A 22801-nucleotide genomic window follows, 5' to 3' on the forward strand; every position below is an offset into this window, starting at 1 on the left:
AGTGGAATGGCTGTGAAACAAAGCAAGCACAGAGAACTTGTCAGAGTGGCCTCCTTTATAGTTGCTAGCTTAATGGGTGGGAAAGACAGCATAGTTACCTACAAAAATAACTGTGATGCCATCCCAGTGTGTGTACTTAATCAGTAAATCAAATTATTAGAAATTCAAAAGTATAAGAAAATATCTTCAAGTGTTGTTGGATTGATTTCAGAACTTGATTATTTGTACACCCCTATTTGCTGTCATTTTAAAGGGACACTAAAGAGGAATACTAGATTCAGTTAGATTGAGAGATTAGTCTCTTAAAGTTTCAAATACAATATTATTTTTGCCACTGTTAGAGCTTGGATGAGAGGAAATTATGCAAAAGCGAAAGAACAAGCAGCAATGCTCCCTTAGAATTTCAGTAGCTGCCCCCGGCCTAGTGGTCATGCAAATTCTTCACTGGCCTTGATTAATTCATTGCTTTCACGTTGAACACTATTTCGGTGAGAAAGCACTCAAAACGGGAGGAGGGCTGTCAGGGTATGATAATGAGAAGTATCATGCCCTTCGCATGCCTAGTATTCGGAGTGGACAACAGACTTATCCACAGCAAGTTGAGATGCATGAAGCAAGCGCGAGCTGTCTGGGCCATTCGTGCTCTTTTTGAACATTGCGGCCACTATGCCCTGAAAGAACGACTCCACAGCATGGAGGGTGTTAAAGAGTATGGCAGTGCCGTCTGTTGATAAGTATAACAAACAGCTACCTGACTGGTAGACAGGGCAGTTTTGTTTTTGATTCATTTTCTCCGATCCCCAAGAGTTCAGAATGTTACACGTCATGAAAGTGATGCATTGCCTGTGTTGTGTGGTGGTAAAAAATGGGGGAAGAGAAGAGGGCACTTCATTTGTGGTTTTCTCAGCCATACGGTTGCCTTTTTGTTCAGAAAACATACTGGTAGCGTTCCCCTAGTGTAATTTATCAGCATAGTGGAGCTTCTTGTTTCATTAAGAGTTCCCTTTAGTGTCCCTTTAAGCTTTGCTTCAAACTAACTGCATTGAAACAAGATGCTAGATCTTTAAAGTGCAAGCAGGTATATGCATGTTTATTTTATGCACTACAGTGCCGTTTGCAACATTTTCTTGCAGCTGGGAGACACGGGCCAAGTCGGGACTGTCTTGCCAGTACATTATGTTCGGGAGCCACGGATGTAAACAAAAGTACTTGACAGTGTTGCTACAATTTTAGACCACGCTGTGATGATAGTTTAATTGGTGTTACTGGGGCTAGTGTTGTATAAAGAATAGTGTTATCCAAAAATGTTCTGTTATTAAGACTCCGGTGTTTTTTGGTGCTGCCATATTGCTAAAGGTAGATTCACATGACGGACAAAATTATTGATTTGGAATTCGAACCGTGCATCATGTGGCATGGTGCCGGGGATTAATGCTAACTGGTGTGTGTGCATGGTTAGCGCATACCAATAAAGCAAGACGCTTTTTCACTCATGTCCTTGCTGCAGACAGGTGCAAGTTTAGAAAGAAAAATTTTAGGTGTGGCATCTAGCAAGGTGCTTTCCTTTCTATTCCCGTTAGGCACATAAGAATGGGCATAAAAATTTTGCAAGACAAATGGTGAATAACTCATGCTTTCTGGACAACCCTGGCACAAGCACTATGGCTGGTGGTGTTTTCTGCACACCTGTTGCAAACAGTTGTTGTGCTCCATTTTCTCATCCATTATGTTAATGCTTCAGCTGGAAAATGGTCTACTAAGTAGTCTAGGCATCACTAACTAGTCCACAAACGTATCCGTCATGTGAATGCACTTCAAATGTTACAGAAACCAAGAATTTTGTGCAGGGTGCACAGTGAATCAAGATATTGCTGCTGGGCTGCTTCCTTATGCTAGTGAGGCATTGAGCCATGGTATTTGCTGGAAGAGATTTCAGTGGTGTCATAACAATCAGGTTCTGAACTTTTTTTTTTTTTGGCACATGGAAGTAGCTGTCATGTTGGGTGCCTGTTATGTGGCAATCGAGCTAGCATTTTTGATGAACTGCTGTCACACACTTGCTACCACTGCTCATATGCACATAAACCTCTGGTTGCAGTCAATATGAAAAGCATGTAAAGATAGCTTCCTTGTCATTCCTTAATTCTTAAACCATCCAGCATTATTAATTTCAATGTCACTTGGCTCGTGCAAGCCTTTGAGCCTTTTTTTTTTATCTCTAACTAAGGTTGAAAAGAGTATGAACATGCTTAGAGAGGAGCATTCAGCAAATTAGCCACAGGTAAGGATTCTCCCACAGCGGACAAAGTCGGGCAGATGATGATGATTTCCAACTTTTGTTTTGCCTCCAAAAGTTGTTCATCTTGCAAATCCCGTGTCGCTGAAGCAAACTGCATTTATCTTTGTTGCTATTTATTTTGTAGCGTAAGACGCTCAGTCAGTCTGGCATTTAGTTGTTCTTCCAAGACTTCTATTAAGGTCATTATTGTGCACCTTGTTGGGCCTTGAAGCGCTCGCCACCTTTTTTTGCTTAACGTGTTTCTAGCCAATGGTTGATGACAGACTGTGATGAGTGCAGGTGTAGCGCAGTCTGATACAGTTTGAAAGTGATCACAGGGCTTAACTTGGCAGTGCTTCAGATTAGTGCATTTTTGTTTGTTTTCTCAGCCTTTAGTTCCTTTAGCCTGCACTTACCTTCACAGGAGAGCAGGCCACCAATGCATCAGACTAATTTTATACAGCCTGCATGAAAGTAGTCCCATTCATATTGCTTCAGACTGTGTGCCTCAACACATTGGGAGTATAGCTGTAACTGAGTGCGAGGTATCACTTTGGTTTCAGTTATATACATAAATCAAAATGTTGCCTTTAGCAAGAATGTGTTCAAGTTACGTGTGCATTGTAAATATGTTCTTTGTGCTTCAGCGCTTTGTTGTTGTGATTGCAAAGCATTGTCGCTTCATATTCTGTTCTTCCATTTTGTTTTTCGTTCCGTGATGTGAAGAAATAGTTCAACAGTTTGTGTGTTTTGAATTCTTCTGTCTTCAGTGGCTTCTAGGTGCATAGTCATGGTGCTTTCATTTCAGCATGAGATGCCATAAATACCATATTGGGGGTTCTGTCTTTAGAGTTCTAAAGTATGCTGTCAAAGCATCATTCTTTAAGTTGGCAACTGTGCGGCAAGAGCTATTGTGGCTAGTAGAGAAAAGTGTTAAGTCCTGCGGCAGTGTTTGATGATCTAGTCATGGAAAGAGTCGAAACTTTTCAGCCATGGTGAAATTAAGAGTACAAGAATCACTATCTCAACACAGCAACCTCATGAGTTTGCAACCTTGCAAGCTCCACATTCATCCACTGCAAGCAAACTTATTCTGATGGTATTTGTGCCTACAATGGCAGCACCTCAGAAAGCGAAAATGACTTTTGTACGTAGTAAAGATATATCCCTAACTGTGATGGATGGTAACTACTGGAACATTGTGTGCAGTATGCACTGTGCGGTACGGTATGCACTGTGCTGTGTGGTGAAGAAGCTTACCAGAAAAAACGGGGCTGCCGGTAAACAAAGATAAGCAATCAAAGTTGTGTTCTGAACAACAAAGTTTTTTTGTTTTTTTTTGTGCTGAGAGCAGAGGTAAAGGGCATGATGCAGGGAGGGAGAAGAGAGAGAGGAAAAAAAATGCTCAGGCTGTGTCACAGTATTGTATATGCCTGTAACCCCCCCCCTCTCCCAAACTTTGTTGTGTTAGCACATCCAGTGGCATCTTGATTTAGTAGATCTGCCAGGGTACTTGGACACTAAGTGAAGAATGACCTTTATTTTCTTTGCTTTTTTTTTTTTCATGTGTTTACTTTAGATCAGATGTGCGCAGATTACTGTGCGCCGCCTTAACTTTAGGCGTAGGTTGTGAGAATGCTGGTGATAGTCGCATGTTTCTTGCTAGCAGCACAGGTCCTTAGTGTGGAGCTTGTCCACCTGCTGTGTAGATAACTGTGAATAATACACTTGTACAGGTTGTTTACAAGGCTTTCCTTCTGGAGGTTCATAGCCTTACCCACCCCGCTTGTACCCTCTGCTTATGGCTTCACTTTTAATCTGTTGCTCTGCAAGTGTTGGGCTCTAGATCTGTCATGACGTGTTGTTCGTTTTCATGGTAGATTAGGTTTTTACAAAGATTGTTGTCTGGGTGCAGCAAAGCATGAGCATAGTTTAACTCTGCTAATCCAAGGCTGTGGCAATGTGTTGTGTTAGTGGTAATATGCATTAATGAAAATACTCATACAAGGAACATAATTGCCCTTAATATTTTGTGGATTCATCCTGGACAAATGTGCAGTTGCTCTGGTTTAATTTTACTGTTCAGTTTTATACACACACTGCTGCATCATTCATGAAGATGCTGTTGTTATTTGTCATGTCGTGTTTTGTTCAGAGCATAAATATTTAATGTTCCAGAAGTCCACACAGAATGAGCAATTTATGGGTTTGCTTTTATTGTGTGTGTGTGATTGCAGTGCATGTCTACCACTCGGAACCTTACCGTAGGCTATGTCTACTGACAGAGAGACCGAAACTCTGGCACATTGTGCAGTCCTCACATGCCAATGAAATGTTGTGTCCATGGTAGGAAACTATATACTGCATCAAAAAGGATCATGCAGGTGTGCAAAAGAAAAAATCTCAACAATGCTGGATTAATGCAGTAAGTTTTGTTGACTTTGCTAAAGCTACCACTTAATTCCGTTTAGAAAGCTCATATTGAAATAACTGTGCCTAGGGGCTGAGATCAAGCACTAAGACTGTTTGAGATTAATGTCTAGTCACCCATACAACTGGGCAGAGGTTGTTACAGCACTCTTTATCGGGGCACATGCAAGCAATATGCTGCGAGCATAAAGCACCACATTTTATGTTACTGGAGGTATTTTATCATGTGATATGGTTTGTTTTTTAAACAAGATCACTTCACAGGCACATTATGGATGGATTATATCTGGCAGGAGATGCAGTGCCATCACATATTTTGGCCTCATAATTATGGTCACTGGTTTCAGTGTCTGTCCTTACGCACTTCCATCTTTTGGACCATGTTCATGGTGCCCTCCAGTAATGGTTGTACACTCTAGTTTTGTGCCACTCTAAATTTTTTTTTTTTACCATCTTTAGCAGATTGCACAGAGAACTAAATTTTGTTAAAAGCCTAATGCATTCCTGTCGAGTCGTATGACACTGTCTACTTGTGCATCACTTGCGTTTGTCATAAAGCTTCCCCATGTTGCGTAAGTTTTGTAAGGTTTCTGTACTGCCGAACATTAGCTGCCAATAAATTGCATTACGATGGCAGTTTCATTCTATGTAATGTCTTTATTCGCATCACAGAACAAGCAAGATGTCTGTACAATATTTACAACACAATTCAGTAATGTGTAGCTGAAGTGCTCTATTCAAACCCACAAATTTTATGCCAAAAACCCTACACACTGTTTCATGGCCCCTTTTGCAATACTAATCTCAACACTCCCATTGCTCTGTTGCCCATGTGGCATGAACTATGCATGAATACCCAGGGGCCAGTCTTAGCCACCAATGGCCAACTTCTCGTTTACAGAAGTATTGGCTAACTACACTGACAGCCTGACAGGTTAGTTCATCCAAAGCCAAGAAGTCTCACGTAAGCGATGAAACCAGTGTAACTTGACCAATTACGACTAGTGTGAAAATACAGTCTGATGACTCTCAACCAATCCTGCTTTCCCTTTCCTGTGCTGCTTTTAACCTCTGCCATCTTTTGTAGCTTTTCCCATCTTGCCAAGGATAAAATATATTGCCACTGGCCAGTTTCTTCATGGAGCAGAGCATATATGCTCAAGAACAATGGCAAGAAAGATTAGAAATGCAGTGCAGTGACGTACAACTGGCCGCTACAGGCATTGCATGTGTTGCACGGGGCCTGTCCTCTGCACCTTCCAGCTTGCTTGCAGTACTAGGACAGCGGGCCTCTGAACAGAAATGGCAGCTTTTAGAGAAAAAATATCACTATCCCTTCAAACAAACAAGCACACAATTTACATACAGTTCCAGACTAGCCCATCATTATTTCAGTTCCAATCCTCATTGTGAAAACACTATGATTTCTGTGCACAACTGCTCCATCTTGGGGCCTTAAAAAAACGAACTTGGTAATTTATATGATTTACTTTCGAAACTCGGACATTAAGGCATTTTTTCAAAATGCACTTTGGCAGTAATCCCATTTTTTTCTTTTGCCATCGAGGTGGCTCAGTGGCGTTGGTGTTCGGCTGCTGATTCCAAGGTTGCAGGATCAAATCCTGGCCGTGAAGGCCATGTTTCAATAAATGCAAAAGCGTCCGTGTGCTGTACAATGCCAGCGCACGTTAAAGAACCACTGGTGGTCTAGATTAATGCAGAACCCTCCAGTATGGCATTCCTCGTAGCCCCCATGTGCCGCCTCACGACGTTAAACCTCGCACACCAATAACATTTCCTCTTTAATCTTGTCTGTGAAACCATCTGTTAATGTTAATGTGAAACCATCTGTGAGTAGCCACTTGTTGAACATTGAGGAAATAATCTGTCCTGAGAAGCAGACAAAAATGTGCTCTGGAGTGTAGTAATGTAATCATACACAAATGCCCTGCCTATCCAGTGGATATCGTTTCACCCGTGACTTAAGCAGATGTGACGTGTTCGTCAACTTCAGTGATCTTTCATACTTCATGGTCGGCATTGTTTTTGCACACATTAAGCAGATTTCATGAGTACAACAACTGTGAACATGTTATGGAGGCGTTTTCAGCAAGTGAAAAAAAAATGACAGCAGCCTTATTGATGCTGTTTCTAAGCTACTAACAGTAGCACAACGGTTATGTTAACCTGTATAGCCACTGCTAACTGTACTCGGCCATGTTTTTCATTGCTTACAATAAAAGCAACACCTTGCCCTTTACACCAGAATCTTTTCCTTAACCGCTAGTGTCCTAGTGCATGTACTAGTATATTTCTAAGAAGCCATGTAACCATGACCACAATGCATGACACGGACTTCTTGATACCAACAGAGCTGATTGCTAGTTATGACTGCAAATCCACAAAGCTGTTTCAATAGCCCTGAAACTAGCAAGCATGTTAATGAGGGCACTGTCATCGGAGCTGATATGCTCCACACAGTAGGTTGATTGTTGCACAGACTTCCAGCTCAGTGGCAGCTGTATATCCAAATAATGGACCGCAGTGTTCAAGCTTTGACATATATTGCATTGTATTAATGCAGCCACCAACTGCTGTTCAAAGTACACTATTCAGACACATTTTGTTAAGTTTTTTTGTTTGTTTTAGGCTGTGTGCAACTATCACTGCAGTGTGTGTAGTACTAGTTAGTGCACATATTCTGTATGTAAAACCTCGTTAATTCAACCCTAATTCTGAAATCCACATAATTCGGACCACTGACATGATCCTGGTCTGAAAATATTTATTTCAACCTTGGAAGGCCACGGTGTATTGGAAAAAAGGTCGAAAACCCTTACCATGGAGGCCTAGTTGGCCTAGTACATGCCTACACCCAAACAAGCCTACGGCGTTAGACGCTTATTCGGAAGGGCTCCCGACATGGCCCCATCTGACCAAAAGTCCAAATAGCCCATATTAAGACAACTGCTTGATGCAGTGTGCAGTTTGGCCACGAACCTGTGGCCGCTCTAGTGGGCCCTCCAATGCTTCACGCATTAAAATCGTTGCCGCGCACTTTGCATTTCAAAAACAGAGAACTATAACCCAGGCTTTCACCAAATAAAATTACTATGGTGCGAGCGATCTTGGGTAGTTTTTGAGGGGGGTGGAGGCATTCGATAACCCGCCTTTTTCACAAGGGCGCTCTGCGCACGCGTGCCTCTTGTCCTCCAGCTCCACTGGTTGAAAATAAAACCGCCAGCTCCTACTGCACATGGGCAGTTCATGTTAGTGACAGGCACATGCGACAGATGGCGGCAGCTGTCAAGCACACACTTGCCATTTCACAGGCGCAGCTAGCTCTGTGTGGAACAAGATAGCACCTGCATCTCCCACGTGTTTGTTAGTAGCAGACGAATGTTCGCCACTCCCCAGAGGGTGCCACATCTTGTGAAAAAGGCAGATTCTACCTTCGGATAATTCGGACATTGCCTGGACTGGCGGGTCATGGTCCTAAGTGCTACTGCCACCACAGACATTTGAACCAACACTGACAAATGAAGTGAGCATGCACACTGCACTAAAAATAGTGTAGATAGTGGTGGCGTCACTGCAAGGGCATAATGACAACGGTAGAACTACGGCATATGAAAGCTGTCAATTTTTACTCATTTGTCAGTTCAATCTCGTCTTACAATGCAGCCCAAAGGAACACAGACACACACTGCTATGTTTTGAATGGCTAAAAAGCCTATATACACATGAACTTTATTTGCACTTAGCTGATCATTGGTTACATTTAATACCTGTTTCTCATTTGAGAGGTGAATTTCACATATAATGACACAGAAGTGGCCTTGAGCAGTATGTCGATGTGCAGTCAAACATCCTTTGGTAACTAACCTCTGCACAGTGTTCAAGCAGTGGCATTTTCACCATTCATAAGGAATGTCAAAATGGAAAAGGCGAGAAAAGTAGTACATGGCTATCCTTCGCCTGGCACTGAGCCTTGCGGCTCCAACAGTGCTGTACGTCTTTCATTTTCACGGGTGATGCTCTGGTTGATCCTGTTCAGCCGTTCCTTGGAAATGAGAGAGAAAAAAAAGAGGGAGATGAATCCTAGCATTCATGGCCTTTGTTGTCAACAGGAATGAAAAAAAAAAAGTGCAAGTCAGCAGAGATCACAGATAAGATGCATTTAAATTGCCTTAAGAAAACAACTTTCAAGCAATTAGGCATCTGTATGGGGACAAAATGTGGCTGCCATGAAAAAATCTGCAGCAATACAATAACAACTCTACAGTAAAAAAAAGATTGCTGCCCGAAGCAATCTTCAGAAATGCAACCTATCATCAGCAAAAACATATCTTGATGCTGTTCCAATAATACAGAAGACTCGCAAGCACAAAGCCATTTACAAGCATTTTCCTTTTTCCCTACAAGTATTCGGTTGGCTGGAAACCCATTCATCAACAGCTTTTTCTATGTCTGCCATGAAAAATACCAGGTCTGACATAAACCTTAGATGTGCCATTACAAGAGACTAATGAATTCAGTAATGTATAACTAGAAGAACATGAACATTGCCTTCTCTTGCAATATGTATTCAGTCTTTCTAAGAGGAGGAAGAATTATGTTTGCATTATACCAGAGGTGGATTTTGAAAGGGGGCTACAAAGGAGGACGCAACTAACCCCTCCAAGCGAGAAATTTTCTGCAACAAATCCACACTGGCTCCCATGGTTTTGATGTGAAAAGTTAAAAGCCCTGAGCCAATATCAGCCCCCCCCCCACACCATCCCCTCTAAGAGTTGCCCATAAATATGCCCCTCCTTTATCTGCAATATACTACTGAGATTTCATGTTCACAGCAGAGATTACTACAGCAAATAAAACTAGTGCCTCATAGCTTGCTAGCCTATCTGCACTTGGTTATCAGTCTAGTCACTTACTACCATGATTGGTGTCACTGCCTTTCAAAAATGTAAAAAGATTTTGCATTGGAAAGCAATACCAAGGGGTGAAAAGGGCTAAAGAAAACATGCAAAACATGCACATCTACCAGACATTACATAATAGCAGTATATGTGATAACAGGCACAGAATTCCACTGGGTTATCAGTTTTGAAAATGGAACATTACATTTATTATCAAAAAGTTCCAGAATAGTTTTGCTTATCAACCCACCTGGGTTATGCCTACCTGGGGTTCTCTGACATACAGCAACAGTATCTTAACTTTTTTTTTTTTTTTCATTTCACACCCACTGACATGCAGCTGCCAAGACCAGAAACTAAATTGTGCACTCATCTTCAACAGTGAACACCTTGGTCACTGATCCACACAGTAGGTGCCCATTATGCAGAACTCCATTTTAAGCCAAAATATTTAATTTCTCCTCATGCACCATAAGTTACAGTGCTACTGAAAGCAGGTGTACAGTAGTTCAGTGATGGAACTGCTGCGCCAATTGCGCCAAACTGCACCAAATCAGAAATCTTGCTACACGCTGCTACAAAATCGATTTTTTTGCCTACTTTTGCACCATGTCTGCGCCAAAACGGCGCTAAATAACTCTGCCGAGAGCAAAACCGAAATTCACTGTCGCGAAATCTGACATCTGCCGGCAACACTGTTCAAGACCCATGCTGATTGGAAGAAAAAGGCGCGAAGAAAGTGTCCATCTTCATCCCTGCTGGTCATCGCTGCCGGAGGTCATTGCAGCTCACGAGGTCTCCGCCCTGATGGATGAGTTTAGTCTTGTGTCTCAGAAGATATTAGCCAGACAATCCGAACGACTTGATGACTTCTGGCAAAAACTTCTCGACCTCAAGCAAGAGGATGGGGCTCGAAAATATCGCTTATTGGCGGCACTCGTAAAAGCACTCCTGTACCTTTCGCATAGCAATGCTCATATGGAGAGTGGCTTCAGTGAAAATCGGCGAGTGCTGAGAGGGCGATCGTCCTTTTCAATACAAATTGTAGGTTAGGTTAATGCGGCTTTAACCTCCCAAACCGACTCAGGCTATGAGGGACGCCGTAGTGAAGGGCTCCGGAAATTTCGACCACCTGGGGTTCTTGAACGTGCACTGACATCGCACAGCACACGGGCCTCTAGAATTTCGCCTCCATCGAAATTCGACCGCCGCGGCCGGGATCGAACCCGCATCTTTCGGGCCGGCAGCCGAGCGCCATAACCACTCAGCCACCGCGGCGGCCCTCAATACAAAGTGTAATTAGGCTTCGGTCTGTAATGACATATTCCCAGCGTTTCGGCCGAAATCCAGCTGCCATTCCTTTGATACAACGATTAATCAGAGCGGGGAAAGGATCGCGGAAGTGACAGCTGCAGTAGTTGGAGGCAGATGCAGCAGAAGAGGCACATGCAAAACAAGCAAAAGAAGGCTGATGTACCGCACAAGGACACCCAGAAAAGAGGTCAGAATGAAGAGAAGGTACTGGAAAAGATCAGGCTGGCCAGGAATATGATCGCCAATGCTGAGCTGCTTTTTGCAAAAGGAGTCAAGTCTAAAAATTCTGCAGATGTTGCAAGCCCTTCTGAAGAATGCTCGCCACGGTGCTGTCTGAGCTGGAGTCATCAAGAAAAGAGAAGAAAAAGTACCTAAAATTTGCAGTTTTAAGAATGGTATCATTTTTATAGCATTGTTTCATACATCGTATGTCTTCCCTCTGAATAAAAATGGCTTTGTTTTTAGCAAAATCTCCTGTTTGCTTATTTTTGGGGCTTTTTAAGGAAAGGACAGCACTTCAGAATTAATTTGGGCTTAAACCTTGTTTTTACATGGACAGGTCATCATAAACACGTGGCCTGTTCCAGAAGTAAAACAAGCCTTCTTTATTTAAGTGTTTCAAGACATGAAATTTTGCTACGAAACAGTTTTTTTTTTCTGCTACAAAACTTGCAATTGCTGCTACAAACTGCGATTTCTTCTGCTACAAAACCTGCTACAAAAGGGCAGTTGCCAGTTCCACCACTGGTAGTTGTAAAAATATAAATATACCTAAACAACTACTAAATTTTCTCTCCCTGTTCATTTGCCCAGGCTCAAATTTTGCACAAAGGTTTCATATAGAAGTCTGCTGCCTATTATAATATAGTTCGCATCAGTGTTTTCCCGACTGATGCAGCAGACACTGGAGAATGCCACTGCTGTGAAGCCTGGCTCAGAAAAGTGAGTTCAGCCACCAGGTCTGCTGGGAGAGGGCAGGGCTCCTGTATAGTGCTTTCTTCATAGCAGGCAAAGCTAATACACATTGCTGGCCAAGCTCAACCTCCCTAAGGCCAAGCTCGGCAACAGTTAAAGATTTTCATTTCTGCCACACAAACCAGGTCAGTAGTACCAGTGCCAAAAGTGTTATGCATGAGGCAAACCCACAAATGCAATCTCTGCATGAAATCTCGGCACAAACCAGCAGTAGTTGAAAAATTTTTTTGCAAGCATTGAAATAAATATAGAGGCAAAAGCATATGCTGCTTTCTGATAAACTGCTGAACCGCTGAATACTTTGCACTCATATGAAAGCAGCATTTGATGGCAGATATTGACCGGTGCCAGATATGTTGGCAGTACCTGCTCAAATTATCTGGAATAAATTGCATTATGCTGATGTCTGAAAGTAGGTTTAGACAGCAAAATACATCCTGCATAAACGCGGCCCTCATAGCCTGAGTCGCTTTAGGACGTTAAACCCCTTTAAAACTAAAACCAAAACATCCTCCAACAACAACAGAGCTGCAGTCTGCGCCAAGAGAGCAAGTGCTGACCAAAAGAAAAAAAGAATGAGGAGGGGGGCATAGCTTTAGCCTCCACGGCAACACTTCATATGTTTCTCATTAAGCTGCATGCAAGAAAAGGAAAACCAGAGCATGTTTTAATTTCGTGCAAGTCCTTTCAGCCACACACAGAGTAAGAGATATGGTTAGCCTAGAATTTGCATATCTAAAAACAACTAATGAAATATTGACCTGCAAAACAGACAGGAAGTAGTAAATGGACTGATGGAGAATAAGGTGGCAGAAGCTTGGTACAGGACATAAAAAAAAAATGGCTCGAAAAAGGGCAATTAGGCTTCAAAATTATAACGTCACAATGCAATTTTGTTAAACAATGACCTGGCTCTGGCACTTGCCTCATTCATCCAAAATGAACGGAAAACTGTTTTTGTTTGTGAACTAAACAATGGTCAAGCAAGTACAGCCGAATGGCTGGACTGGCGTCACCATGTGCTACACAGAAGAACAGGAACCCAGGCAGCAGAGACAGGTTTACTCTGGTCTTTTCCAGGTGGCAACTCAATGTCTATTCAGCTGGCTACACTTGCTTTTAGCAGTTAGGTTCTTACACGAAAGTTTCCACACTAATTGCAGAAAAAGTGGTCAAGTGCCAATACCAAGTGTGTTATTTGCTGAAACAGACTGTAAGCTTTCTTAACTAGAGAGAAGAGAATGCAATTTCATGGTGCCTACAATGACTACCAGAACTCCGGCTGGAACCGGTTCCATTGTTCCTATTCGTATGTATGAGTCATCAATAGAAAATTCCATTTACCTTCCATTGGATTATCATATGGGAGTACACAAAGCCGATCCACTAATCCACCTTAATCTATTTTCTGGGGTGAGCCTACTTTCAAAATTTTGGGGGCCCTCAAATTTTCTAATTCGGTGGTGCTATGATTGGTCCACTGGTGGTCGCATGGTGTTGATGACATCACGACCCTTTCAATTGCATTCATAGATCGTGGGGAGTCCTCATACGACTCCTGGTGCAGTGGTACAGCGGTTAAGCAATGCGCCACTGCCTCAGCAGGTGGCCGTTTCACACAGCCACCAGTCAGGCTTGTGAAACTTGGGTTGCTCTTCCCGAGCTCCTGTAAGGCTTATGTGCAGCGCCACAATGGGCAGGTAACTCGCAACCCAGTGAGCAGGTTGTGGCGACATCACAAGATCACATGACCTCTCTTGACCAATCGGGGAATTTCATGACGGAGACGACAGAAATTTTTTGAGACAGCAACCTAAATGCTATGGCATTAATGAGTGGTTACCCTCATGCTGATGATTAAATTGCAAGGAGGATTGGTCAAGCAGGTGAATCATGTGCAACACTGTCACAGGAAGCACCTGGTTAACAAACTAAACTTCCCACTGCCTCACTCCTGCATGGAACCTAAATATACATAATGGGGCTGATTATTCTACAGACAACTAGGCAGACACCAACAAGCGGCACAAGCTCGTACTTGAGGGGGTAATCCTTCAGTGAAACGAAAGCAAGACCATCCAGGTCACTGGATTGGACTACACTTGAACTTGTGCAATTTCAAATGCACCAGAATGAAAGTTTCATGTTGTTTTGACTACATCATCAAGCAGATCATGTCCACTGCAGGAAAAAGGCCTCTCCCACATAACTTACCTGTGTGTTTTGAAGAATGCTGTTAACAAGCACTACCCTTCTTTTGGCATTTACGAGCTTCTTAACATAGCTGTCAAGGTCGTAGGGTATCTGCTGGTTTTCAGACAATACTCGAAGGTCTGCAAAAACAAAGTTTGTCACAACACAACATTACACCCAGTCTTGACAAAAACTACCTAGTTAAACAATGAAACAGCAGAATTAGGGCCAAAGTCTTGAAAACAATTTATTAAAATACTGCAACAACCCTGAAAATTTATTGTTACCTAGTTCACCTCCTTCCCTGTAACTGGCTCAAGCACTGCTGTGAAAATCAGGCAATCCATATGGCAGGTAATAAGAATAGACTGCTACTGTACCACCATTATCAGCGCAATCAAGCAATCTACATGATAGATAAGAACACAGTACTCCTGTGCCACCATTATTAGCACAATCAGGCAATCTATGTGGAAGATAAGAATGGGGCACTACCACGCTATTACCAGCGGCACAATAAGGCAGTCTACATGGTAGAAAGTATTAACGGAAAAGATGACAAGGAGGTAAGCCCTGTACCTACCATGCATTTTGGACCGTCTTCATGACCTATTTCATTCAGCAACTTTAGGAGGAAAACCACTTATATAATTTTGTTTATCCGTTACTGGTCTCGATACTTACAGTGACAGTGCTAATTTTCTGTGATGCTTTGTGTGACAGAAGGCCAAACACAAGGTTAGATTGCACTTGTCTGCATTTAAAACCAACTGTTTTACAGCCATTACGACTGATCAAGAGTGTCCTCACCAGCACACAGTAAATCGATTTTATTTCTCGAATTTTAACCAACCAAACATCTGCCAATTATAAACATGCCGCTCGGCTTTTTGCAATTCGCATGCTAAACGCAAACACAGACAGAATGTTATTAAAACCAATTAAAACTACGACAATGTTTCTTGCGCACACACAGACAGCGTGTTAAAATTAAAACCAATTAGAACTAAGACAATGTTTCTGACAGTGCTTAGGGGTCAAGTGGCAACGGATGGTCTCAAGAATGCATAAATTTTGTCCTGACAACATAGAACCAATCTCTCACCCTCTGCCAAAGTGTCAATATGTTGCCGAAGCTCCAGCTGACTGATCCTGAAACAAAACAAAATGAAATCAATTTTAAATAAGAATGAATGGTTTGGAGTTATTCTTTTCCAACGTCAGTTCTAGTGACGTGAACTGGTCCCTGAGTCACCACCAACAAAAATGGTTCGCAACTAATAACTTAATGGGGCAAGAATTTTAGTCATTTCAATCGGCACATCAGCTGTCGATATAATTTTTCGCAAAGAGGAATGTCAACTTTAAACTCAAGAAAATCTCTTGCAACGTAGCGTAACTCGCTATCATGTCACGCCCACCAGCGAATGCTTGGTATGCGCGCATGTATGACAGGGGAAAATTACGCACCGAGTGGACTTCACTCGTTCGTCTATCTGCTCCACGGTCGGAAGCAAAAGACCAATGATGCCTTCAGTTATGCAGTCTCGGGCAGATGCTTCTGAATACGCCTCACTGCGATCATCTATTGAAGTCGCATTCTCACTGTCGTCCATAATGCTGCAAGCGGCCATTCCTTGGCCCAGCTGGTGGTACAGCTGGTCCAGCCTTTGTCAAGAACTATAATAGTTGGATCCATAAATTCGAGCTGCACCTCAGTATATAAAAAAAATATGGTTTCAAAATATTTCAGAGGTTTTACAAGGCTTAAATATCGGATATGTAAGATCTTTCAATAGATTGGAACATAACTTATTGGTTACGCTCGTGCTGCTCGCTGTGCGGCAGCAACAGCGGCAGCACGCCAGAAGCATACCAAAGCAATCAAAGCGCGAATGCTCGAATGCTGCTCGTGCGTTTTTAGACGATTTTGCGTGCTCTTTGTGACAATGTCCGCCATCGACAATTTTCATTAACAACATTTCTCCGTTGATGACCCGAGTTAGCTGGGATTATGGACTGTTCGGTACGTTAGTTTCTGGTCGTTTTTCGCGTGTGGTGTGTAGAAGCTCGAACAATCATTTCTCGAGTATTTTTTGCAGTGCGCTAGTTAGCTTGGTCGTAAGCTATTGAATTTCGCGCGTGTGTTCACAGACCTTGAGCCTTGTTGGTTTCGGTCTTAGTTCGGCCTGTAGTTTGACCGTGCGGTTTAAATTGGCTGAAAGTCATTTTTATAGTTTCGTTTTCCGGACTGTGGTAACAATTAATGCAGTGCAACAACAGCATGCAGATTTGATTAGTGTTATGAGTGGCTCACTCGCCGTCTCTTTTTGCTTTCATTTTTTAGGTTGTCAGCCGAAAGGCGGACTTCAGTTGCCAAATGTGTGGCCATTGGTCGGCTCTTGAGGACGCGCATGCTCACTTCAAGAGCCAAGAGCACCAAGAGGAGCACATCAAGTTATGTCTGTGGCTAAATGAGTAAGTAAATAGACAAACTGTGGATTGTGAAGTGCCGCACCGAATTTTGTGATGTAAAATTTTGCTGCATTTTCAAACTTTTGCGGCACCGCGGTGTAACTACCACTGATTCATGTCAAACCGCCGGCTCATTTGCTCGCATATTTCTCACGGAGTTGGGTTTGTTTGATAATACGTTTGGTTGTGACACTTGCCTACATTTCATCAAATGATTCAGTTAATTGCATACTACGCTTAGTCCGATGTAAACACTTGCGAGTGATCAATATAAAAATCAAATTCAACTTCCTATTTTTTAGGTCTCCGAGACCTCAACACACTTATCCCACTTCGCCTCTAGTGATAGGATGGCCTTCGAACAGAGGCTTCTTGCTCCTGTAGGCACCCTGTTTTCACCTCTTTGACTGTTTTATCATCAGGAAATTGCCCGTGCAAATTTCTGCAGGCTACGAAATTAAGGAAAAGTAATTGGGAGCCAGCCTGGTCTGAATTGTAGGGTGGATAGTTACTCCATGAAGCTGCGTTTCCTGATAGCAGCATGTGATTTGCATGACTTTCCAGCTGGCACATCGTCGTGGAGGAGCAGCACACCTGCCAACAAATGCCTACAGTTCGTCATGATTGAAGCATATGTCTCTCTAGTAATTTTTGTCTTGTGTGTAATGCATTCTAACAGTAAAACACTTTTTGTATCCCACAGAAGTTGCTATAATCCTTTCAGCTGGAAAATTTCCTTGGATTTGTGACCGCTTGTATTTCCATGGCATGCACTCTTGTATCACCAGGTGATGGGGGGTGAACCCAAGCTTCATATCTGCATAAGTTCGCAAATGGAAATCCCCTGGATTTTCCCTTAGAATATCTAAATTTTCATGCCTAAATTGCTGGCAGCATGTTTTTTTGTTCAAGTGTCAACATTCGTGGCAGCCACTGGGAACCGGTGTTTGACATAAAAACATCATAATGTTACTGGAAACCGTTTCAGCTCCAACCCTAGGTACCACTGGATTAATTATTCCCCCATTTTCATGTCTCTGGTACGTGCACTCCATATGGCCACAAAAAAACCACCCCCAGCCACAAAGTGTCTCATTTTTTCGCACTTGTGCATGTTTATTTGTGGAAACACATGCAAAGCACAGCAATTTAACTTGCTTGTCATAAAATTTTATTTGCTTGTAGAGCAGAAAAGCATTTAATGAGTCGCAACTGGTTTTTGCTTTCATGCCATTTCTCACAAAGCCCCATTTTCTGTGTAATATCTGCATTTTCAGAATCCATGAAAAGCAGTCTGTATATTTGGACTTGCTTTATGTTGGTGTTCATGGTCTCTGTAGTAGCAGAGGGAAAAGCTAAGCCAGCGGGTTGCAGAGCATAATCATATTAGTTCATAACTAATGTGAATTTAGAAGTGCTGCTGTATTGCAGCCTCATTTTTTCCCGAAAGGACAGCTTTGTTCATTGTGCCATGAATTGGCAATGAATAATTGATTGAAGTCTTGTACATGCTGGAAATTAGTTCATCAGGCAGTTGCTTCAACACACCACTAAATTGAGGAGGGGATTTAGATGTGGGGCACATTGAACATTACTGGTTGGAACACTTGCCTCATCTTATAAAACTTTTTAACCTAGAAAATTAACCATTGAAAAGGAGTGCACTTTATGACATTTGGAAGCACTGGCTTTATTTGCATATCTATACTAAAGCAATCTTTCTTATGAAGGTACTGTAACTTGTTTTCTGCCTTTTTTTTCACACAGGGGACCACTGCTACGTAACAAGTGCCATGTTTCCGTACATTGTTTGACCACCAGTCAAGTCCACTTCTCTGTCTCTATTCGTGTCAAGTTGCTCAAGCACGTTGAGCACAAAATGCGTGTGCAACTTTCAAGTGATGCAGAAAATGGTGTTGATCTGCTGCACTGTTTTTTGCTTGAGCCAAGTAATGTTATGCATCTTGAGGACTATGGCAGCTCATATGACATGGAAAAGCATGTGAGTGTGTCCGTTTTCTTCCTTGATTTTTTTGCTTTCTTTTTCATTCCTATTTTCAAGGTCCCCTCCGTGGCGACCATCATCTCTTGTGCGCACAACCATGTGTCGTTCCTCCCTTCACGAATATTCTTCAAACAGCTGGTTCATGTTTGGTATAAGGACAACTGAACCTGAAAATCACAAACTTTGCCTGAGAGGCTACTACATGCATCACCTAAACTGTGTTCTATTTAATGCTATTGGGCTGTCTTAAACAGGCCTTTGACTAAGTTTCTGTTTTCAGTGTTTTTTGATTGGCATTTCGCAAGCCTCTTCCTGATTCTTACTGCATACCGCAGAATTGTTATTTAAGCACTAACCGAATGAAGCGACAATACATGGCAGGAAGAAATTTGTTTTAAGCATTTCTAGTTACAAGAAGCTTCCATAGATGGCACCACCTATTCCAGTGACAGCGTGACAGGTATACGCAGTGCGCCAGGTGGCCTGGCGCACCATTGTGCTGTTGACCTGTTTGGCGGAATGACATGGCGGACACTTGGCCCCTGTAGCCATTTTTCATTGCCAAGGAATGCTGTCGCCACGTGTAGGTATTGCTTGGCTCTCCATCTTTTAATGGCAACTCATACATGGTTAACTTTTCCTCCAGCACCTTTTGAAAATTACTCTCTTCATCCTTTTCACTCCTGGCAGTAATTCTCTTCACTTGCTATACATTCTGAGAACCTCTTATTCAGCACTAGCCCAGTGGTCACTGTACTTTGCTTGCCTCAGTCCATATCTGTCAGGCAAGTTTCGGCAGTTAGGCAGAAAGCATCCCAAAAACTCCACTAACTAGTATGTCACACATTTTGGTTCACTAAGCAATAAAAAGAATGGGCTGATAGCTTAGGGTGCACACTCTGTCACACTACAGCACACAGTAAACATTGACTAAGACTAGTAACTCTAATTCTCTGTACAGTAAGAGTATAAGTAGATAACAGCCTCAAGGCATAAAAGGGTATTCTCTGATTTTCTTTTCAAATGTGTCCTTATAAGATCAGCGCACAATCAATACACATGCCGTATTTATGCGGGTAAGGGCCGCATCAACTCGTGTTAGCACCAACTATAGCGTCGGAGTGCCGAAAGAACAAGAAAGTGAATGCGCAAAAAATTGCAGTTAAAAGTGTTTGCTGCACTTTACTATGCGGAGTTCTCAGGTTTCAACGCCAACGGAGTTTTTGTGGCACTTGCGAACTAGCGATTCCATGCTCATATCAATGAAAAATTATTTTGAGCCTGTATTGCAGCCAAACTTAAGCATAGGATCTTATTAATAACCAACAATCATTTACTGCCGCTTATCTGGACTCTAAAAATCACACGAAAGGTGCCAAAATGTCAAGAAGCCGCTTTGCTTCTATAGAGACGCACGCCATGGCATCGGCACCATCACCGCCTCGTCCGCCATGTGGTACAACCGCCGCGCCACCTATAGGAGCTGGAATGACCGAATAAACCACCCGATGCAAGTGCGGCTGGTCTTTTATGCAAAACATTTGGTTTCTGACAGCGTGGAGCGGCAGGTGTGACACGTACCGTGGCGGCTCTAATCAAGGGAAGAAAGGCGGCGAGGACACATATGCCGAGAGAAAACATGGATACTCAGAAAATCTATGGCTTTTATCTAGCGTTCCAAGATGTTCGTAGTCAGTGGCCCCGCTTTTCGCTCAATTTCTGCACATACACCATCGCATTTAGCTGCTTAGGCAAGTAAAACCTAAAAAATCGTGCTCTAGGAAGAAGAAGAAAGCAAGAATAGAAAGTAGCAATGACGGTCAGCAGTGCGCATTTGAGTCCTGCTGATTTATTTTGGAGCGTTACAGGTAGGCAACAATTTTTAGTGACGTCAATCATGCATGAGCAAGCCTAGAAGCAAGCCTTTACAGAAATATTTTTCAGCAGCGATCGCTTGACAATCGAGGTAGCTAGCACTGGTTTTTAGGAGGAGCCATACTATTACTTCCTCGGTGCCACAAATGTTTCAGATGCAGCTCCACTTCGTCGTAAAGTTAAACAGGCTCCATATTTATAGTGCGCCCTTCAACTACTGATTGCAAGCATTGCATGAATTGAATCATGCAAGAAACATTTTTTTTTATCTCTTAAAAATGTACCTGTACGGTCAAGTGGTCACTGCTAAAAAAATGGCTTTAAGGGCGGTTCACAATTTCTGTTAGTCAAGATCACTGCTCACCAGTGGTACGCAAGAAGAAATAATTGCGACAGAAATGCGCACTAAAAACAGCCACAGTCTTGGAGATTATGCAGTGCGAACCTTGATTATGCAGCAAATTTAAAGCCGCGCGTAAAAACGACAATTGAAAGAACACATCCAACGGGACAGCTACAGCGTTTGTGCTGTGTGTTTCTCCGTCTTCCCTGTTTCAAAGCGCTGCTTTAAATTTTCAGCATGAGTAACCGACTTGACAACACTGGCATTTTAATTAACTTGATAATCCACTCCTTCCTGAGCTTAGAATTGAAAGGAATGTACGCAGATTTATTTTGCCTTTGACCAGACAGTTCCAGCACTGTAATGGATTGAAAATGTGGTTATTTTTGTTTTCTGCCCATATCATGTGCTTTACAGGTGTGCTTGAATGTTATGTTAACGTACTGCCGTGGCTGTGTGAAAAATGCCATTGAAAACTCAGTAACACGCTAAAAGCACTGTGCAATAGAAATAACAGTACAGAAGTTAGGCGGGAGACATTGGCCCAAGCCGTGTGGCAGCAACACCATACGTGAAACTTGCGAATCAGTGCACAGCATCTTCGTGCGCTGCCAAGGGCTGTGCTGCAGACAGCGCAAAAGGGGGAACACGCAAGGAAAGCAAATGCTTAAATAATAAAAAAAAGTGAATTCCCAACCATCTCTGGTGGAAACTGTGTTTGTGTGAGACAGCGTTGCGCGGCAGCGGCTAAGCATGCTCCTTCCTCCAGCGAGTGTGACGATATAGCGCTTGGTTCCCAAGGCCATGGGCAATGCTCCCTCACGGATTGTGCCACACCAGTCCGTCTGCGGAGTTCTTATGTCATTAGCTTCAAAGTATTTTATTTTTTTATCAAATTTTCAGACAAATTTTAGTAGTAAACACCATCCAGGCGGCCAGAATGTTATCGTTGTATCTGTTGTTTCACTGATAATCCCATCGTTATATGCAGTTTATTTTTATGTAGGGGCAATGGGAGAATTGATAAAGAATTTGATCGTTATAAGTGATGTATCGTTATATCTGGTATCATTATAAGTGGATTACACTGTATAGCTGTGCATTCATTCTGTTATGACTGAAAAATGTATGGTTCTGCAGTGTTAATGTTGAAAAATAAAATCAGTTGGAGCTATGTGGAGTCGCAGGCTTTTTAAAAGTATATTGGAGAGAAAGTACCTCGTAGCAAACGGTAGTGTGAAGAACTACCAGCAATTTTTTATAACCTGTTTTTATTCTAGGTGCACCTTGTTGCATGGCATGTCATGATAGTGCAAGTAATGTGCACAGAATGAATGAAGCAAAAAACATTGTGGCATCCACTTTTCACTCATACTACCTCATACACTCAGTACTAGCAGCACGTACTACCCACAGAAGCCTCTGCACTGCTCGTAATGTTAGCAACACCAGTTGCCACTGCTCTTTCTGCAGTTTAGACTCTGTGATGTGTTGCACAATACATAAGGGGCGTGCAGTTATCAAATGGTCCTCCTGTCAAATAGTACTCCTGTCTACCTCTTATTTGTGTAATGCTTTTAATATGTACTGATGCGGCAATAAATGAAGCATGCTGAACTGTTCTAACTGCATTTGCACCTCTCATTAAAAATAAGCCATATGGTGTTTATGTGCGACTGTATGGCGCCCTTGTGAATACCTACATGGGAGACGTTAAAGCAGTGCTGCATGCTCCGTTTACTTCAATCTGTGCCTATAAGTAGCAAAGAAAAAGCAAGACCAAACCCCTTTTTCGGCAGGCACAATCAACGCCTTTGCTTATTTGATAACTCTTGACAACTAGTTACTTATGTTCTCCACCTCATTTCATTAGTGCTAGGTCACAAAAATAACTTGTTTAGCATGCGGAAGCATTAAACCATTAGTTTTCGTCCTGTGGCATGCATACTGGCAGTCTCGATTAACCTTGCGACACAAGTGAGATTGTGGGCCTT

The 22801-nt window shown here is 42.5% G+C and overlaps 3 protein-coding genes across 6 annotated transcripts in view; 2 read left to right on the forward strand and 1 right to left on the reverse strand.

Moving 5' to 3' along the window:
- GABA-B-R1 (gamma-aminobutyric acid type B receptor subunit 1) overlaps nt 1-5350 on the forward strand; it is a 75301-nt gene extending 69951 nt beyond the window's left edge. For both annotated transcript variants that reach the window (XM_077649895.1, XM_077649896.1), the window contains exon 18: nt 1134-5350. Coding sequence is in view for 1 of the 2 variants with exons in the window: in XM_077649896.1 (XP_077506022.1) it covers nt 1134-1199 (66 nt within the window). In the remaining variant the exon portion in view is untranslated. The remainder of the gene's footprint in view (nt 1-1133) is intronic.
- A 3068-nt stretch (nt 5351-8418) lies between these two features.
- Snapin (SNAP associated protein) lies at nt 8419-15782 on the reverse strand. The gene is made up of 4 exons (XM_077649907.1): nt 15580-15782; nt 15215-15261; nt 14131-14249; nt 8419-8771 (listed from the first exon to the last, which is right to left on the reverse strand). The coding sequence occupies exons 1-4, from the start codon at nt 15741-15743 to the stop codon at nt 8676-8678; spliced, it is 426 nt and encodes a 141-aa protein (XP_077506033.1). The 5' UTR covers nt 15744-15782; the 3' UTR covers nt 8419-8675.
- LOC144115488 (putative helicase MOV-10) overlaps nt 14552-22801 on the forward strand; it is a 59464-nt gene continuing 51214 nt past the window's right edge. For 2 of the 3 annotated variants that reach the window (XM_077649891.1, XM_077649893.1), the window contains exons 1-3: nt 14552-14675; nt 16457-16587; nt 18352-18586. In XM_077649891.1, the coding sequence (XP_077506017.1) occupies nt 14640-14675; nt 16457-16587; nt 18352-18586 (402 nt within the window). In that variant the 5' untranslated portion in view covers nt 14552-14639. Of the gene's footprint in view, nt 14676-15978; nt 16136-16456; nt 16588-18351; nt 18587-22801 lie in introns of those variants that run through there. The other variant, XM_077649892.1, reaches the window with a different exon arrangement.

Source organism: Amblyomma americanum, chromosome 1 (genome assembly GCF_052857255.1).
Source record: "Amblyomma americanum isolate KBUSLIRL-KWMA chromosome 1, ASM5285725v1, whole genome shotgun sequence".
Lineage (NCBI taxonomy): Eukaryota > Metazoa > Arthropoda > Arachnida > Ixodida > Ixodidae > Amblyomma > Amblyomma americanum.

Coding starts and splice junctions, on each gene's coding strand:
- Snapin (XM_077649907.1), bottom strand. CDS start 15,743: ATGGCCGCTTGCAGCATTATGGACGACAGTGAGAATGCGACTTCAATA. Junction 14,250..15,214: donor TATTGACACTTTGGCAGAGG/GTGAGAGATTGG, acceptor TTGTTTTTGCAG/ACCTTCGAGTATTGTCTGAA. Junction 8,772..14,130: donor GCATTCTTCAAAACACACAG/GTAAGTTATGTG, acceptor CTCATTTCCAAG/GAACGGCTGAACAGGATCAA.